Source organism: Pristis pectinata, chromosome 5 (assembly GCF_009764475.1).
Source record: "Pristis pectinata isolate sPriPec2 chromosome 5, sPriPec2.1.pri, whole genome shotgun sequence".
Taxonomy (NCBI): domain Eukaryota; kingdom Metazoa; phylum Chordata; class Chondrichthyes; order Rhinopristiformes; family Pristidae; genus Pristis; species Pristis pectinata.
This window is the reverse complement of record NC_067409.1, coordinates 47,043,076-47,056,880: the sequence shown is the minus strand read 5'-3', so window position 1 is coordinate 47,056,880 and position 13,805 is coordinate 47,043,076. Positions and strand designations below refer to the sequence as shown.

Sequence of the window (13,805 nt, the reverse complement as noted above, 5' to 3'; positions counted from 1 at the left end):
AACTTACCCCTCAGATCCCCTTTAAATCTCCTTCCTCTCACCTTAAACTTGTGCCCTCTTGTTTTTGATACTCCTACCATGGGAGAAAAGATTTCAACAACCTACCCTATCCATGCCATCTTTGCCTTCCTTGGTAGACTGTCAACAACAGCCACTGTGGCAGATCTTCAAAGATTTGCTTTTCCTGGTCGATGCTGATACTGCTTGCTGGTTATCCACATGTGCTTCAATATTGTTGCAGTGACATTAAACGTGTGTTACACACTGATTGACATACCAGCTCTGCATACAGCAGCCTCTGTGTCCAGACATATCACACACACAGGAGCATGCAAATCAAATCCCCATTGTAAGTGCTAATTGTGTTTGGTGGTTGATTTTACACTTCTGCTCAATTGAGCATATAAAAAAAGCAGACGCTCTGTGATTGAATTTCTAAGCCTCTGTTTTTGCTAAACAAGCAAATTTTGTAATATAATTAAATGAGGACCATATTAAAAAGATTCAAACTTTACCCTTTTCTCTTTTGCTGTTCTAATATAATGATTCTTAATCAAACAACAATTCCTGAGTTTTAACTTTAAAGGATGACTTCTTCAATTTAATTTCCTCATTTGTTTGCAACTCCCTGTCCACTACTCAGAGACACTGTCACACTTCATTAATCTTGATCACACATAATTATGAAGCAGAGTTGGTAGATGCAATTTGAATCATGAGCAAGATGCAAGTAACATACAACAGCTGACAGGCATACCCTTGAATGATCATTTGTCCATTTTCCAAAACAAAAACTGGGACTTGGGTGCAACTTTTTTTTGTAGTTTGTTCAGCTATGGAAGGTTGGGGACACAGAGGGTTGGGATTGAGGATAATGCTAACCTATCTCAGCTGGTGGGACACTGAAAGGATCAAGTGTTACATATTGCTTGATGTTATTCTCCATAACAGTGCCCAATTCAGATCCAAAAAGTTAAGTTAAATTACCCTGTAATATCTTGACCACAGAACAGAAAAATTACTTAGCTTTAAACTTTGCTTATATTCTTTCAGTTTCTCTGATAAATCCACTCTGACTTTGCAATATGAATTATCCGTTTTTACTCTTTGTTAAATTCATTTAAATGTTTTAATCAATGACCAGTTTATTAAACATATTAATGAATTATAAATGCATACTTTTACATGCACTATGTACTTGGGTCATGGAGAATATTCATAGATAATTGATCCTTCCTGCTTTGAAACAAAACTATTAGCTGAGATCCAGCAGAGCAGGGAGCACTGAAATATTTGTTATTGAATGGAAAAGCCAAGATTAATTATCTCAGGCTTAATAGAAATGTTAATTGTCTCAGATTGTTAAGATTAGCCTATTCAAGCACTTCTGATTATGTCAGACCACAAATAATTAAGAATAATTTCAGCAAATGTTATTTTCGAGCTCCATTTCATTAAAATAAATCTTTGTAAAAGTTTAAACAGTTTGCATCCAGGCAAAAGAAACTATTTTTTGCTTGATACGTGATTCAATTGTTAGCTTCTGAAATGCCAATGGCCCTGACATTTCAGTATTTTACAAAGAGACAATGGCAACATATTGACACATGGTGAGCTGGACGCAAGTGAATATTCTCCACCGAATACATCAAACAAGAGGTTCAAATTGTGACATTCAGGGGCCTGTATTAGCATTTTCTATATAGTTGAAATAATGTTGCTAGCGTCACAGGCTCCAACATAATCCAGTCAATGTGAACTGTGTAGTGACTTTTTAGAAGACTTATTCTGAAATGTTAGATGTGGATCAAAGAAGGATTTCTTTTATTAACTGCAGCTGGACTGTCATTTTCATTCCTTTGTGATTAAATATCAGGAAAAACAGGGCTAGAAGCTTGCTCTTGGTTGCTTGCTTTAAGCACAGTTGTTAGCTTCAGTTTATGTGTTGCACCCAGCTTCTAAAATTTGGTTCCATTGAAGTAAGAACGGAAGTAAGTTTCAAAAGTGGGGTATAACACCTGCACTTCACCACATTGTGTGTTTAACACAGGCCACTGAGGATAAAATTGTGCTGTAAGAAATATTAATGTAAGTCAATCCAAATCCAAAATGGGTCAACATCAGTTTTTTATTTATGTATGAAATGATTTTATTCAATTTCATTATTTAATAAATAGCAAAATGTATATTTTAATTCAATGCCCTGTATAATACCTTACACTTTAATCAGTTAGGTGGTGAGACTAGTCATCAGAGGAGTCAGCATGGAACTGGATTGATCTTGATTTAGGGTTTTCAATTTAAAGTGATTAATAAACTGCAAGCATGAAATGCGACAGTATCACCAAGACTACCATTTCCTACATCCACGCCCTTCTCTATCTTAGGAACACTTCAGAAACCTCCAGGGTCTATTTATAAACCTCTGAAATTGAATAGTAAGAGAAAACAAACCTGCGACCTGAAAGGGTGATGTCCCAGCAGATCATGTAGGATGAACCAGGAGGAGGGTCAACTAACCCAGGAAAGCACCACAGTAATCGGCATCAGGATGAAGCAGGGAGCATGGGGTGATTCCAAGTGGTCCGTGAAGCATGAAGAGGGAGCGGACCCAGCAGGGTGAAGCAGAAATGATGCAGGGCGGCATGGACATGATAGGCCAAAGGGTCTATTTCCTTGCTATGACTACGGTGCACCAAGCCTGAGCTACTCTACCAAGTCTGGAGCACTTCTTTACATCTCATTGACACTTAATTTCCAGAAACATACAAATAACCAAAGTGGAACAACCCAGAGAGATTCAGGGGATACAAAGTTCTGAGGACAATTCCTCCTCAACCCTAAAGTTGATTTAAGCTAGTAAAGGTGATCATACTGTTCAAGCATTGTCATTTTCTGACACAACTTTCAATTCCTCTTGAATTCTGCTTCATACATCCTAATCCAAATTGTTCCATTAGCAGGTAAATAGTAAACTGGAATTACATGGAGAAATGGGGCCTATTAAGAACATAAATGGGAATCTGCACATGGATGTTGAGGGCACTGCTGAGGTACCAAATGAGTGCTTGTCAACTGTATTTGCCAGGGAAGAGTGTGATTCCAAAGTAATAGTGAAGGAGGAGATAAGTGAGAGATTGAGTATATTAAAATTTGATAGCATGGAGGTTTTAGAAAAATTGGCCAAGCTTAAAGTTGGTAAGTCAGCAGGACTGGAAGGGGTACATCCAAGGCTGTCCGGGGGAAATACAGGAAGGAACTGCACAGGGCACTGGCCATAATCTTTCAACACCCTTTGGATATGGGGGTGGTTCCAAGGACAGGTGAGCAGCATATGTTACTGCCTTGTTCAAAAAAAGAGGAAAGATACCTGTAAGCCCAGCAACTAAAAGTTAATTCATTTAACCTCTATGGTGGAACACCTTTACTAACATTGATCCAGAAGAGTATTGGTTGCCACCTGGAGGAAACCGTATTAATTAAGGCAAGCCAGCATGGATTTAAGGGTAAGACATGCTTAACAAATTTGATCTAATATTTTGATAAGGTAACAGATATATTAGGGCAATGCAGTTGATGTGGTGTACATGGACTTCCAGAAAGTTTTTGATAAGGTGTCACATAACAGACTTATCTACAAAGTTGAAGCACGTAGCCTAATAAGAGACATTGATAATGCAGATATAAAGATGGCTAAGTAAGAGACAAAACAAGATCATGCTGAATGGTTGTTTTTCAGATTGGAGAGAGATGATGGGTGTTGGAACCATTGCTTTTTATGGTCTATATTAATGATCTAGACTTGGACGTGCAAGCCACAAGTTCTAAATTTGTTGATAACACAAAATGTGACTGTATTGTGAACTTTGAGGAGATCGGTGATAGATTGTAGCAGGACATAAACAGATGGGAGAATTGACATATACATGGCAGATGAAGTTTAATTCAGAGAAATGTGAGGTGATGCATTTTAGCAGGAAGAATGAGAAAGAATACAGCACAGTTACTACTATGCTGTAACCATTCTATGATTCTATAATCCAAACCACACCACATTCAATTATCAACCTAGTCAACTGGTCCCTGGCAACTTCCATCAACTTCCACCAGGTGCTCATCCACCTAATGTGCTGGGGTGGGACTGAGCAGGCATATTTAGTTAGGATGCTCCAGTACACAATGTGGTCAAATGCATGCGCAGGTATTTAAATTTGATAGGTTTTGAAGAATTATATACGTATATCCTGTGCATACTTACTATACCTAATTGAGGAAGGGGAATGCTTCCACAGGCCCCATCCTTGTGTGTGGCACAGATGAAATAAATGCAAGTTGTTGTATTCATTTCAAAATTCTCACCCTTAGTTCCAAATCCATCACACTCACACTCCAACTCATATCTAAGATTGTGGTTTGATTGCCTGAGGAAGTGTATGCAGCCACGCTCACACTGACCCTGACATACTAACTGATCTTTAATCAATAATGCCTTCCTCCTTAGATTTTCCTTTTAAACCTTCAGCTTAGGTTTAATTCTTCCCATCATCAAAAACCTTCTCGACGCATACCCATTTGATTTTACCTTAGTTCCATTTCCTCCACAATGTCTGAATTTTCTCTCTCCTTCCATAAAATTCCTTGGTGCAATATAAATGTAATTTGCTCTGTTCCAAAAAGAGGAAACTCTACAAATGTCCACCACACACTTTAATTATGTCTCCAATCGTGACTGGCGACCAGATTGGTTTAAAGCTCACCTGTATTTAAAATAAATCAGATTGAGCATTTGCACTAGTGTTTTTTTTAGTTGTGTTGCATGATACAGATTGCTGCCAGGTATTCTTTACAGAATGCTTATGTAGCATTGTTTCACTATTTCTGACCTAAAAATGAGAAGTGATTTATTCTATGCTTCACAATCAAAATAGAAGTAATATTATTTTCACAGGTTTGGAGTCTTATCCTTGTTTTAGATACCAGAATGTTTATGTCACTTTGTTTTTCCTTAGCCTATAGAGAAAAGATTAAATGACAAATTGTGCACATAGAATGAGATTGCTTACTGTCTCCTTGGCAACGTAGTGGGCCAACAGCGAGCTTAGCTTCGGATCCCGAGCGCCCAGTATCTCCAATTAATACCTGGCTTACTGGAAGATGATCTTTATAAGCAAGGAGTCCAGAATCCTTCCTCCTGAAAAATGTTTGACAATAAGAACAGGAATAAGATATATTTTTTACCCAACTCTACAATTAACTACAGTCAAACATGGCATGAATTCTCAACTGTACTAATGTTACAACATTTGAGGGATGAACAACTTAAAAAAAGCAGTGTTTTGTTGAACAGTTTTCCATATTCTCAATCCCAGAACTCAATGAAATGGGAAATGGTCTGGAAGTACTTGAATGAAATAGCATTATATCATTTTTGTCTACCTGCACTGCACTTTCTCTGTAATTGTAACACTATACGCTGCATTCTTTTTTTTCCTTTTGTACTACCTCGATGTACTTATGCATGGAATAATCTGTCTGGATGGCATGCAAACAAAAGCTTTCCACTGTATCTCGGTACATGTGACAATAATAAACCAATAAACTAAAAAGAAGATTTTTTGCAAAAACATTTTTTCCCCATTGCTTCTAAATTGTCCAACCGGGTTTCATCGTTCCATTGGAATCTCACTGAATATTTCTGCACCCTGCTTCTCACCCAGGATCATTCATTGCTCTTGATCTTGTTCACTGAGAGAGGAACAAACAATTGACAGCCAAGGAAATGGAGCTCCAACATGGTAGTGATGGCTCTGTGAAACTGCCGAGATCCATTACTTAAGAATACTTTCAGAATGTCAGAACATGCTAAAATACTCCCATCTCTGTGGCTATCTTTTACTCCTTTTATTTTTTCAGTAAAGTACACAGCACACAGGCAAGTATGAAGAAGTGCAGAGAAAAGCAAAATGAAGAAAATGATAAGTATAGACAAAAGAAATATTGAAAGAGAATAAATCAATACATTTCTGCAAACCCTCCATCAAATCTGAATAGGTACTACACAACTTTTATCTGCATTAATGCTTCTGGTGCAAGTTACAGGAAAATGTCTCTTCAATGATTTAAGTGTTTAATTTAGAATTTGAACAGTGGAGTAATTCTATTTGAAGATCCAGAGGAATGATGTGTACAGTGCATAAAGCTGCCATAATATATTCTGTTTCTGGATCCTCATTTGGCTTCATTTACTGTATTTTCAGGTGAACAGCAATGGGACATATAGCCAGAATAAAATTCATGACTTAACTGCATGAGTTCACTCTCCAATCAAGTAAATGGCACATTACATCTGTAGCCACTGGTGACATCTTTGACCCTATTGCCAACATCACTACCTGATAATTCTCACCACATATTCCCCCCAAGAATCCTCTCATTCTTTCCAAGATTTCATTTCTGATTGTGAATCCACTACACCCAATGATAATGCTCTACGTGTCTTAGTTTGAGTACCATGTAGACAGGGTGGTTTATATCAACAAATAAAAACAGAATTTATTTTGTATTCAAATTCTATTGCACTGAAGTTACAGCAGGGAACCAATAGTCCAGGAAAATTGGGATGGTAACAAGTCTGGTTCTCCAAGATCACATTCCAGTGAGTGGGTTCCCTGCTGGGCTGGCCTGGCCAATTCCTGTTATTATCATTTGACCACTTTCTATTTAAGTTTAAATGGCATGTATTTGATCTGTTGACACAAAAGCTCCAGCAACTTGGGTTCAGTTCTGATCTCCAGTGCCCTCTGTGTGGAGTTTGCGCATTCTCCCTGTGATGGTGTGGGTTTTTATCCTGGGTCCTTTGGTTTCCTCCTATATCCCAAAGATATGTTGGTAGGTTAATAGGCCACTGCGAACTTTCCATGGTAAAGTTCCCTTTACAGGCACTGATATGAATGCCCTGACAGCTGGCATAGATTACTTGGGCTTAATGGCCTCCTTCTCTGTCATCAGAAATTATGACATGATGAATATGAAGCATGTTATCACATGGTGAGAGAGTGCAGAGCTCTGAGATGCAGAGAAATCTGGGTTTCCTAGTGCGTGATTCGCAAACAGCTAGTATGTTGGCACAGAAACTGACGAGGAAAGCTTTTAGAACGTTATTATTTGTTGTTAGAGAGGTTAGACATCAGTTATGTAGAGCATTGGTGGAACTACATCTGCAGTACTCTGACCAGCAATCTAAGCACTGTTCTACCAAAACCCATTGCATGATATATTGAGATGAATGCTGATTGTTATACTGCCACTGCTATTGTGAAATACTGGCCTTTAAGATGAATTGTAGAACTCCCCAGTGTAATGACTGAGAATAGTCAACTCTGCAACAAACCTGGAACTTTCCATGTATCAAAGGCTCCATTGTTCACTAACTGCTATATTTACCACATGGCAATTCATGTCCCAATGTTGTTTAAAGATTTCCAAGAATCTAACTAAATTGCTGATTCAGTCATCTCACAAATGAATTCCAAACATGTTCAACCATTTACAAAATCATTTGAGGTAAGGCAGGCAATAAATTGAAATGATACTGATGATTTTTCCAGGATTGTAATATATGGGTTATTGAATTTACTTATTTGTTATTTTGTTACTTGCGCTTAAATTGATTTTGCAGATTAGTGTTACACTGTGTAAAGTTATTACATCAATAGTCTTTTGTAAAGTTAATGAGTTTTAAACCTTCATTTGTCATTATCATTTAATTGCATCCTTTAATAGGTGTTTAACTGTACTGAATCCGAATACAGGTCAAGAAGAACATGGAATGAAAAGCATTGATTCACCTCTAATTTACTTACAGGTCTGTGATAATGTGGTTACGGTTTTGCAAAAACCGAAGGGCACAGATGTGAAAGTTTACTCTAGTGAGATGTATGGAAAATGCAGTATATTATTGCAACCAACAAAACTATGCATACAAAAATGGGTGAGGCATAAAATTTGATTAAAATCTCAAATGGGCTCTAGTAATTTGATTTGAATGCATTATCACAATACAAATCTGTCATTTATGTATTACTGAGACAGTATTTCAAATTCAATGAAATTAAAGCTAACACAAAATGCAGTGTTAAATGCAGGCATTTGGAGACAGTCAAACAAATGTTATTACAAGATATCAGACCAAAGTTTGTTTCCATTCAAAAGCTGCTTTCTGTATGTTGAAAGTCTTTGAATGTGAACATCTGCCCGTCTACATCGGGGGATCAGCGATGGAGAGAGTCAGCAGCTTTAAATTCCTGGGTGCTAACATAATGGATGACCTGTCCTAGGTCCAGCACTTAGATGCAATCACAAGGAAGGTGCACCAGTGTCTTTATTTTCTTAGGAGTTAAGGATTTCAGCTTGTCACCAAACACTCCAACAAACTTCTACAGATGTACTGTTGAAAGTATCCTGACTGGTTGCATCATGGTCTGGTATGGCAATTTGAATGCGCAGGAACGTAGGAAGCTGTAGACAGTAGTGGACTCAGCCCAAAAGATCATGGGCATATCCCTCCCCACCATCGGTAGTATCTACAGGAGGTGCTGTCTCAAGAAGGCAAAATCAATCATCAAAGATCCCCACCATCCGGGCCTGCCACCTTCTCGCAGCTACCATCGGACAGGAGGTACAGAAGCCTGAAGTCCCACACTACCAGATTCAAGAACAGCTACTTCCCTTCAACCAGTTTGGTTCTTGAACCAACCGGCACAACCCTAATCACTAAAACACCATAACCACATTGATCACTTTGCACTCAAATAGACTTTGTGTTTTTTTCTTCTAATTGTGTTCTGTCTTGTAAAAATTGTGTATAATTCATGTTTTTCTTGTGAATGCTGCTTATATGATGGGATGTACCTGTGATGCTGCTGCAAATAAGTTTTTCACTGCACCTGTGCATACATAAATTTGTGCAAATGACGATAAACTCGACTTTAACTTTGAAAAACACCAAGTTCACACTTTCAAATAAAAATGCTTCATCTGATAATCAGTTGCGTGTACAACTGCTTACAAATCTAGTTTTGGAATTTTATTTGCACTTGTGGCCAATACAATCTGATGCAAACTATTAACACATCTAAAAACATCATGGAATTTTGGTACAAATGTACAACCTGTGTAACTGAAATATGCGCAAGTCTCTTTGTAATTTGTTTATCCATCAAATCCATAATTTAAACAAACCTCTATTCTCTTTTAGGTTTTAGTTTTAGGTTTTAGATTTTTGGATCATTGGGATCTCTTCTGGGGAAGGTGGGACCTGTACAGAGAGGACAGGTTACACCTGAACCTGAGGGGGGCCAATATCCTTGCAGGCAGGTTTGCTGGGATGGTTCGGGAGGGTTTAAACTAGTTTGCAAGGGGGATGGGAACCAGAGGGGTAGGTCAGAGGAAGAAGGGGATGGGGAAAAGTCAGATCTAACAGGTAGAGAGGCTTTGAGGAAGGAGAAGCAGAGTACAGGGTATAAAAGTAGAAAAGTGGATGGGCTAAAGTGTATTTACTTAAATGCAAGAAGTATCAGGAATAAGAGTGATGAACTGAGAGCTTGGATAAGTACATGGGACTACGATATTGTGGCTCTAACAGAGACTTGGCTGACACCAGGGCAGGAATGAATATTGAATATTCCTGGTTTTCAGTGTTTTAAAAGGGATGGGGAGGGGGGGGGAGAAGAGGGGGAGGGGAGGCGATACTGGTCAGGGATACTATTACAGCTGCAGAAAGGGTGGATAATGTAGAAGGATCCTCTCTAGAGTCAGTATGGGTGGAAGTTAGGAACAAGAAAGGAGCAGTTACTCTACTGGGAGTATTCTATAGGCCCCCCGCTAGCAGCAGGGATACTGAGGAGCAGATTGGGAGGCAGATTTTGGAAAGATGCAAAAATAACAGGGTTGTTATCATGGGAGACTTCAACTTCCCAAATATTGATTGGCACCTGCTTAGTGCCAAAGGTTTAGACAGGGCAGAGTTTGTTAAGTGTGTCCAGGATGGATTCCTGTCACAGTATATTGACAGACCGACTAGATGGAATGCCATATTAGATCTAGTTTTAGGTAATGAACCGGATCAGGTGACAGATCTCTTGGTGGGTGAACATTTGGGGGATAGCGAGCACCTCTCCATAACCTTTAGTATTGTCATGGACAAGGATAGGAGCAAAGAGGATGGGAAGATATTTAATTGGGGAAAGGTGAATTATGAGGCTATAAGGCGAGAACTTGAGAGTGTAAATTGGGATGACATTTTTGAAGGGAAATGTACTATGGAGATGTGGTCGATGTTCAGGGATCTTTTGCAGGATGTTAGGGATAAATTTGTCCCGGTGCGGCAGAGAAGGAATGGCAGGGTGAAGGAACCACGGGTGACAAGAGAAGTGGAACAACTTGCTAGGAAGAAGAAGGCAGCATACGTAAGGTGTAAGCAGCAAGGATCAAATAGGGCTCGTGAGGAATATAGAGCAGCAAGGAAGGAACTTAAGAAGGGGCTGAGGAGAGCAAGAAGGGGACATGAAGAGGCTTTGGTGAGTAGGGTTAAGGAGAATCCCAAGGCTTTTTTCTTGTACATGAAGAGCAGAAGGATGGCTAGAGAAAAGGTAGGTCCGATTACAGACAAAGGTGGGAAGATGTGCCTGGAAGCTGTGGAAGTGGGTGAGGTTCTCAATGAATACTTCTCTTCAGTATTCACCAAGGAGAGGGGTCTTGATGACACTGAGGACAGTGTTGGTAAGGGTAATGTTTTAGAGCATGTAGATATCAAGAGAGAAGATGTGTTGGAGCTGTTAGAAAATATTAGGACAGATAAGTCCCCGGGGCCTGACGGAATATTCCCCAGGCTGCTTCACGAGGCGAGGGAGGAGATTGCTGAACCGTTGGCTATGATCTTTGAGTCCTCGTTGTCCATGGGAATGGTACCGGAGGATTGGAGGGTGGCAAATGTTGTCCCCTCATTCAAAAAAGGAAGTAGGGATAGTCCAGGGAATTACAGACTAGTGAGCCTTACGTCTGTGGTGGGCAAGCTGTGAGAAAGGATTCCAAGAGATAGGATCTATGAGCATTTAGAGAATCATGGACTAATTAGGGACAGCAAGCATGGCTTTGTGAAGGGAAGATCTTGCCTCACAAGCCTGATAGGGTTCTTTGAGGAGGTGACCAGGAAGATAGATGAGGGTAGTGTAGTAGATGTGGTCTACATGGATTTTAGTAAGGCGTTTGACAAGGTTCCACATGGTAGGCTTCTTCAGAAGGTCAGAGGCCAAGGGATCCAGGGAGGCTTGGCCGTGTGGATTCAGAATTGGCTTGCCTGTAGAAAGCAGATAGTTGTGGTGGAGGGAGTGCATTCGGATTGGAGGGCTGTGACTAGTTGTGTCCCACAGGGATTGGTTCTGGGACCTCTACTTTTTTGTGATATTTATTAATGACTTAGATGAGGGGGTGGAAGGGTGGGTTAGCAAGTTTGCAGACGACACAAAGGTTGGTGGTGTGGATAGTGTGGAGGGCTGTTGAAGCTTACAGAGGGATATTGATAGGATGCAGAGCTGGGCTGAGAAGTGGCAGATGGAGTTCAGTCCGGAGAAGTGTGAGGTGGTACACTTTGGAAGGACAAACTCCAAAGCAGAGTACAGGTTAATGGCAGGATTCTGGGTAGTGTGGAGGAGCAGAGGTATCTGGGGGTTCATATCCACAGGTCACTGAAAGTTGCCACACAGGTGGATAGGGTAGTTAAAAAAGCTTATGGGATGTTAGCTTTCATAAGTCGTGGGATCGAGTTTAAGAGCTGCGAAGTAATGATGCAGCTTTAGAAAACTCTGGTTAGACCACACTTAGAGTACTGTGTCCAATTCTGGTCGCCTCATTATAGGAAGGATGTGGAGGTGTTGGAAAGGGTGCAGAGGAGATTTACCAGGATGCTGCTTGGATTAGAGAGTATGGATTATGAGGATAGACTAAAGGAGCTGGGGCTTTACTCATTGGAGAGAAGGAGGATGAGAGGAGACATGATAAAAGGTATACAAAATATTAAGAGGAATAGATAGAGTGGACAACCAGCGCCTCTTTCCCAGGGCACCAATGCTCAATACAAGAGGCATGGCTTTAAGGTAATGGGTGGGAAGTTCAAGGGAGATGTCAGAGGGAGGTTTTTCACCCAGAGAGTGGTTGGTGCATGGAATACGCTGCCTGGGGTGGTGGTGGAGGCTGATACGTTGGTCAAGTTCAAGAGATTGTTAGATAAGCATATGGAGGAATTTAAAACAGAGGGATATGTGGGAGGAAGGGGTTAGATAGTCTTAGGTGTGGTTTGAAGGTCAGCACAACATGGTGGGCTGAAGGGCCTGTATTGTGCTGTATTGTTCTATGGTTCTCAAATTCAACTGACTACCAACTCTCAAGTATGAGTATCATCCAGTAGTGCTTGTTTGGAATGGTAACGTAGCAGCTGAAGATGTTGGACCTGGAACATTGTTCTGAGGTATTTGTACAGTGAGGTCCTTGAGCTGTGATGACTTGCTAGAACCATCCTCAAAAGCAAAACAGAACTGCAGAAGTAGGAAATCTGAACTAAAACCAGAAAATGTTGGAAGTATACAGCAGGTGAGGTAGTATTTGTGGAGACAGAGGTAGAATTATAACATCTCAGGTCGATGACCTTCATCCTAAATGAATAGATTCAAAAAATATTCAGTGTTTCTTCTGAGGAAATGTCATTGATTTGAAATCCTGGTTCTGTTTCTCTCCCCAAGATGCTGCCTGACCTGCTGAGTAATTCCAGTATTTTCTGTTTTGTTTTAATGACCTTCACCTTCTTTTTTGGTCAGAATGATTCCACTGGTGAAGGGATTTCCTTTTGATTTCCATTGTCTTCGATTTTGCTGCAATTCTCTGGAGGCACTTTTGGTTAAAACCTGCCTTGATGTCAAGGATCATCTCTCTCACTTTATCTCTAAGGTTTAGCTCTTCTATCTATGCTTACACCAAGGTTGTGAAAATCTCTGGAGGTGAGTGGCCCTGGTGACTGATCTAATCTGTGAGTAGATTAAGATGAGGAGTCAATGGATGAGCCATTTGTTATTGAGTACATTGCTTCCATCATACTTATGGTAGCCAAAATCATATGATGCCTGTTCATGGCCCTGGGTTCATCCACTCCCGGTTAAGTTAAAGGCTACTTGACTTACGCAAGGCTTCAGTGTGCTCCCTGTGCAAGGACTTGTGTGCAATACCATCCTGAATGCTTCATCTCTACTTTGAGCAGTCAAAGTACTAAGATACCCAGGAGTTAGTGGGGATGTTGTATTTTTCAAGGAGGCTTTCAGCATATCCTTGAAACTTTTGCTCTATCCACCTTGTAATATATTCCCATGACAGAGCTTGGAATAGAATGTCTGCTTCAGGAGTCTGTTTGCAAATAGTGTGGCCTGCCCAATGTAGTCGACTGTGTGTAACTAGGGATCAATGGTGGGGATGTTGGCCTGAACTGACTTTGGTTCACTTGTCCTTCCAGTGAACTTGCAGGATTTTGTTAATTCAATATTAGAGGTATCTTTCCAGAGCCTTGATGTATCTTCTGCTGGCAGTCCAAGCTTCAGAAGTTGATTACTGAGTTAACAAAAGCACAGATCTGCATGGCTCAGCAGAAGTTAAGCCAATGGAAAGGTAACATTGACTAATAAGACCCTAAAACATAGGAGCAGAATTAGGCCATTTGGCCCTTTGAGTCTCCTCCACCATTCGATCACGGCTGATTTATTTTT

General features: G+C 40.2%; 1 protein-coding gene across 1 annotated transcript in view; it reads right to left on the bottom strand.

Moving 5' to 3' along the window:
* Positions 1–13,805, bottom strand: part of cntnap2a (contactin associated protein 2a) — a 1,327,865-nt gene that overhangs the window by 292,882 nt on the left and 1,021,178 nt on the right. The window contains 1 exon segment of the mRNA XM_052015905.1: positions 5,064–5,191. Within this exon segment, the coding sequence (XP_051871865.1) occupies positions 5,064–5,191 (128 nt within the window).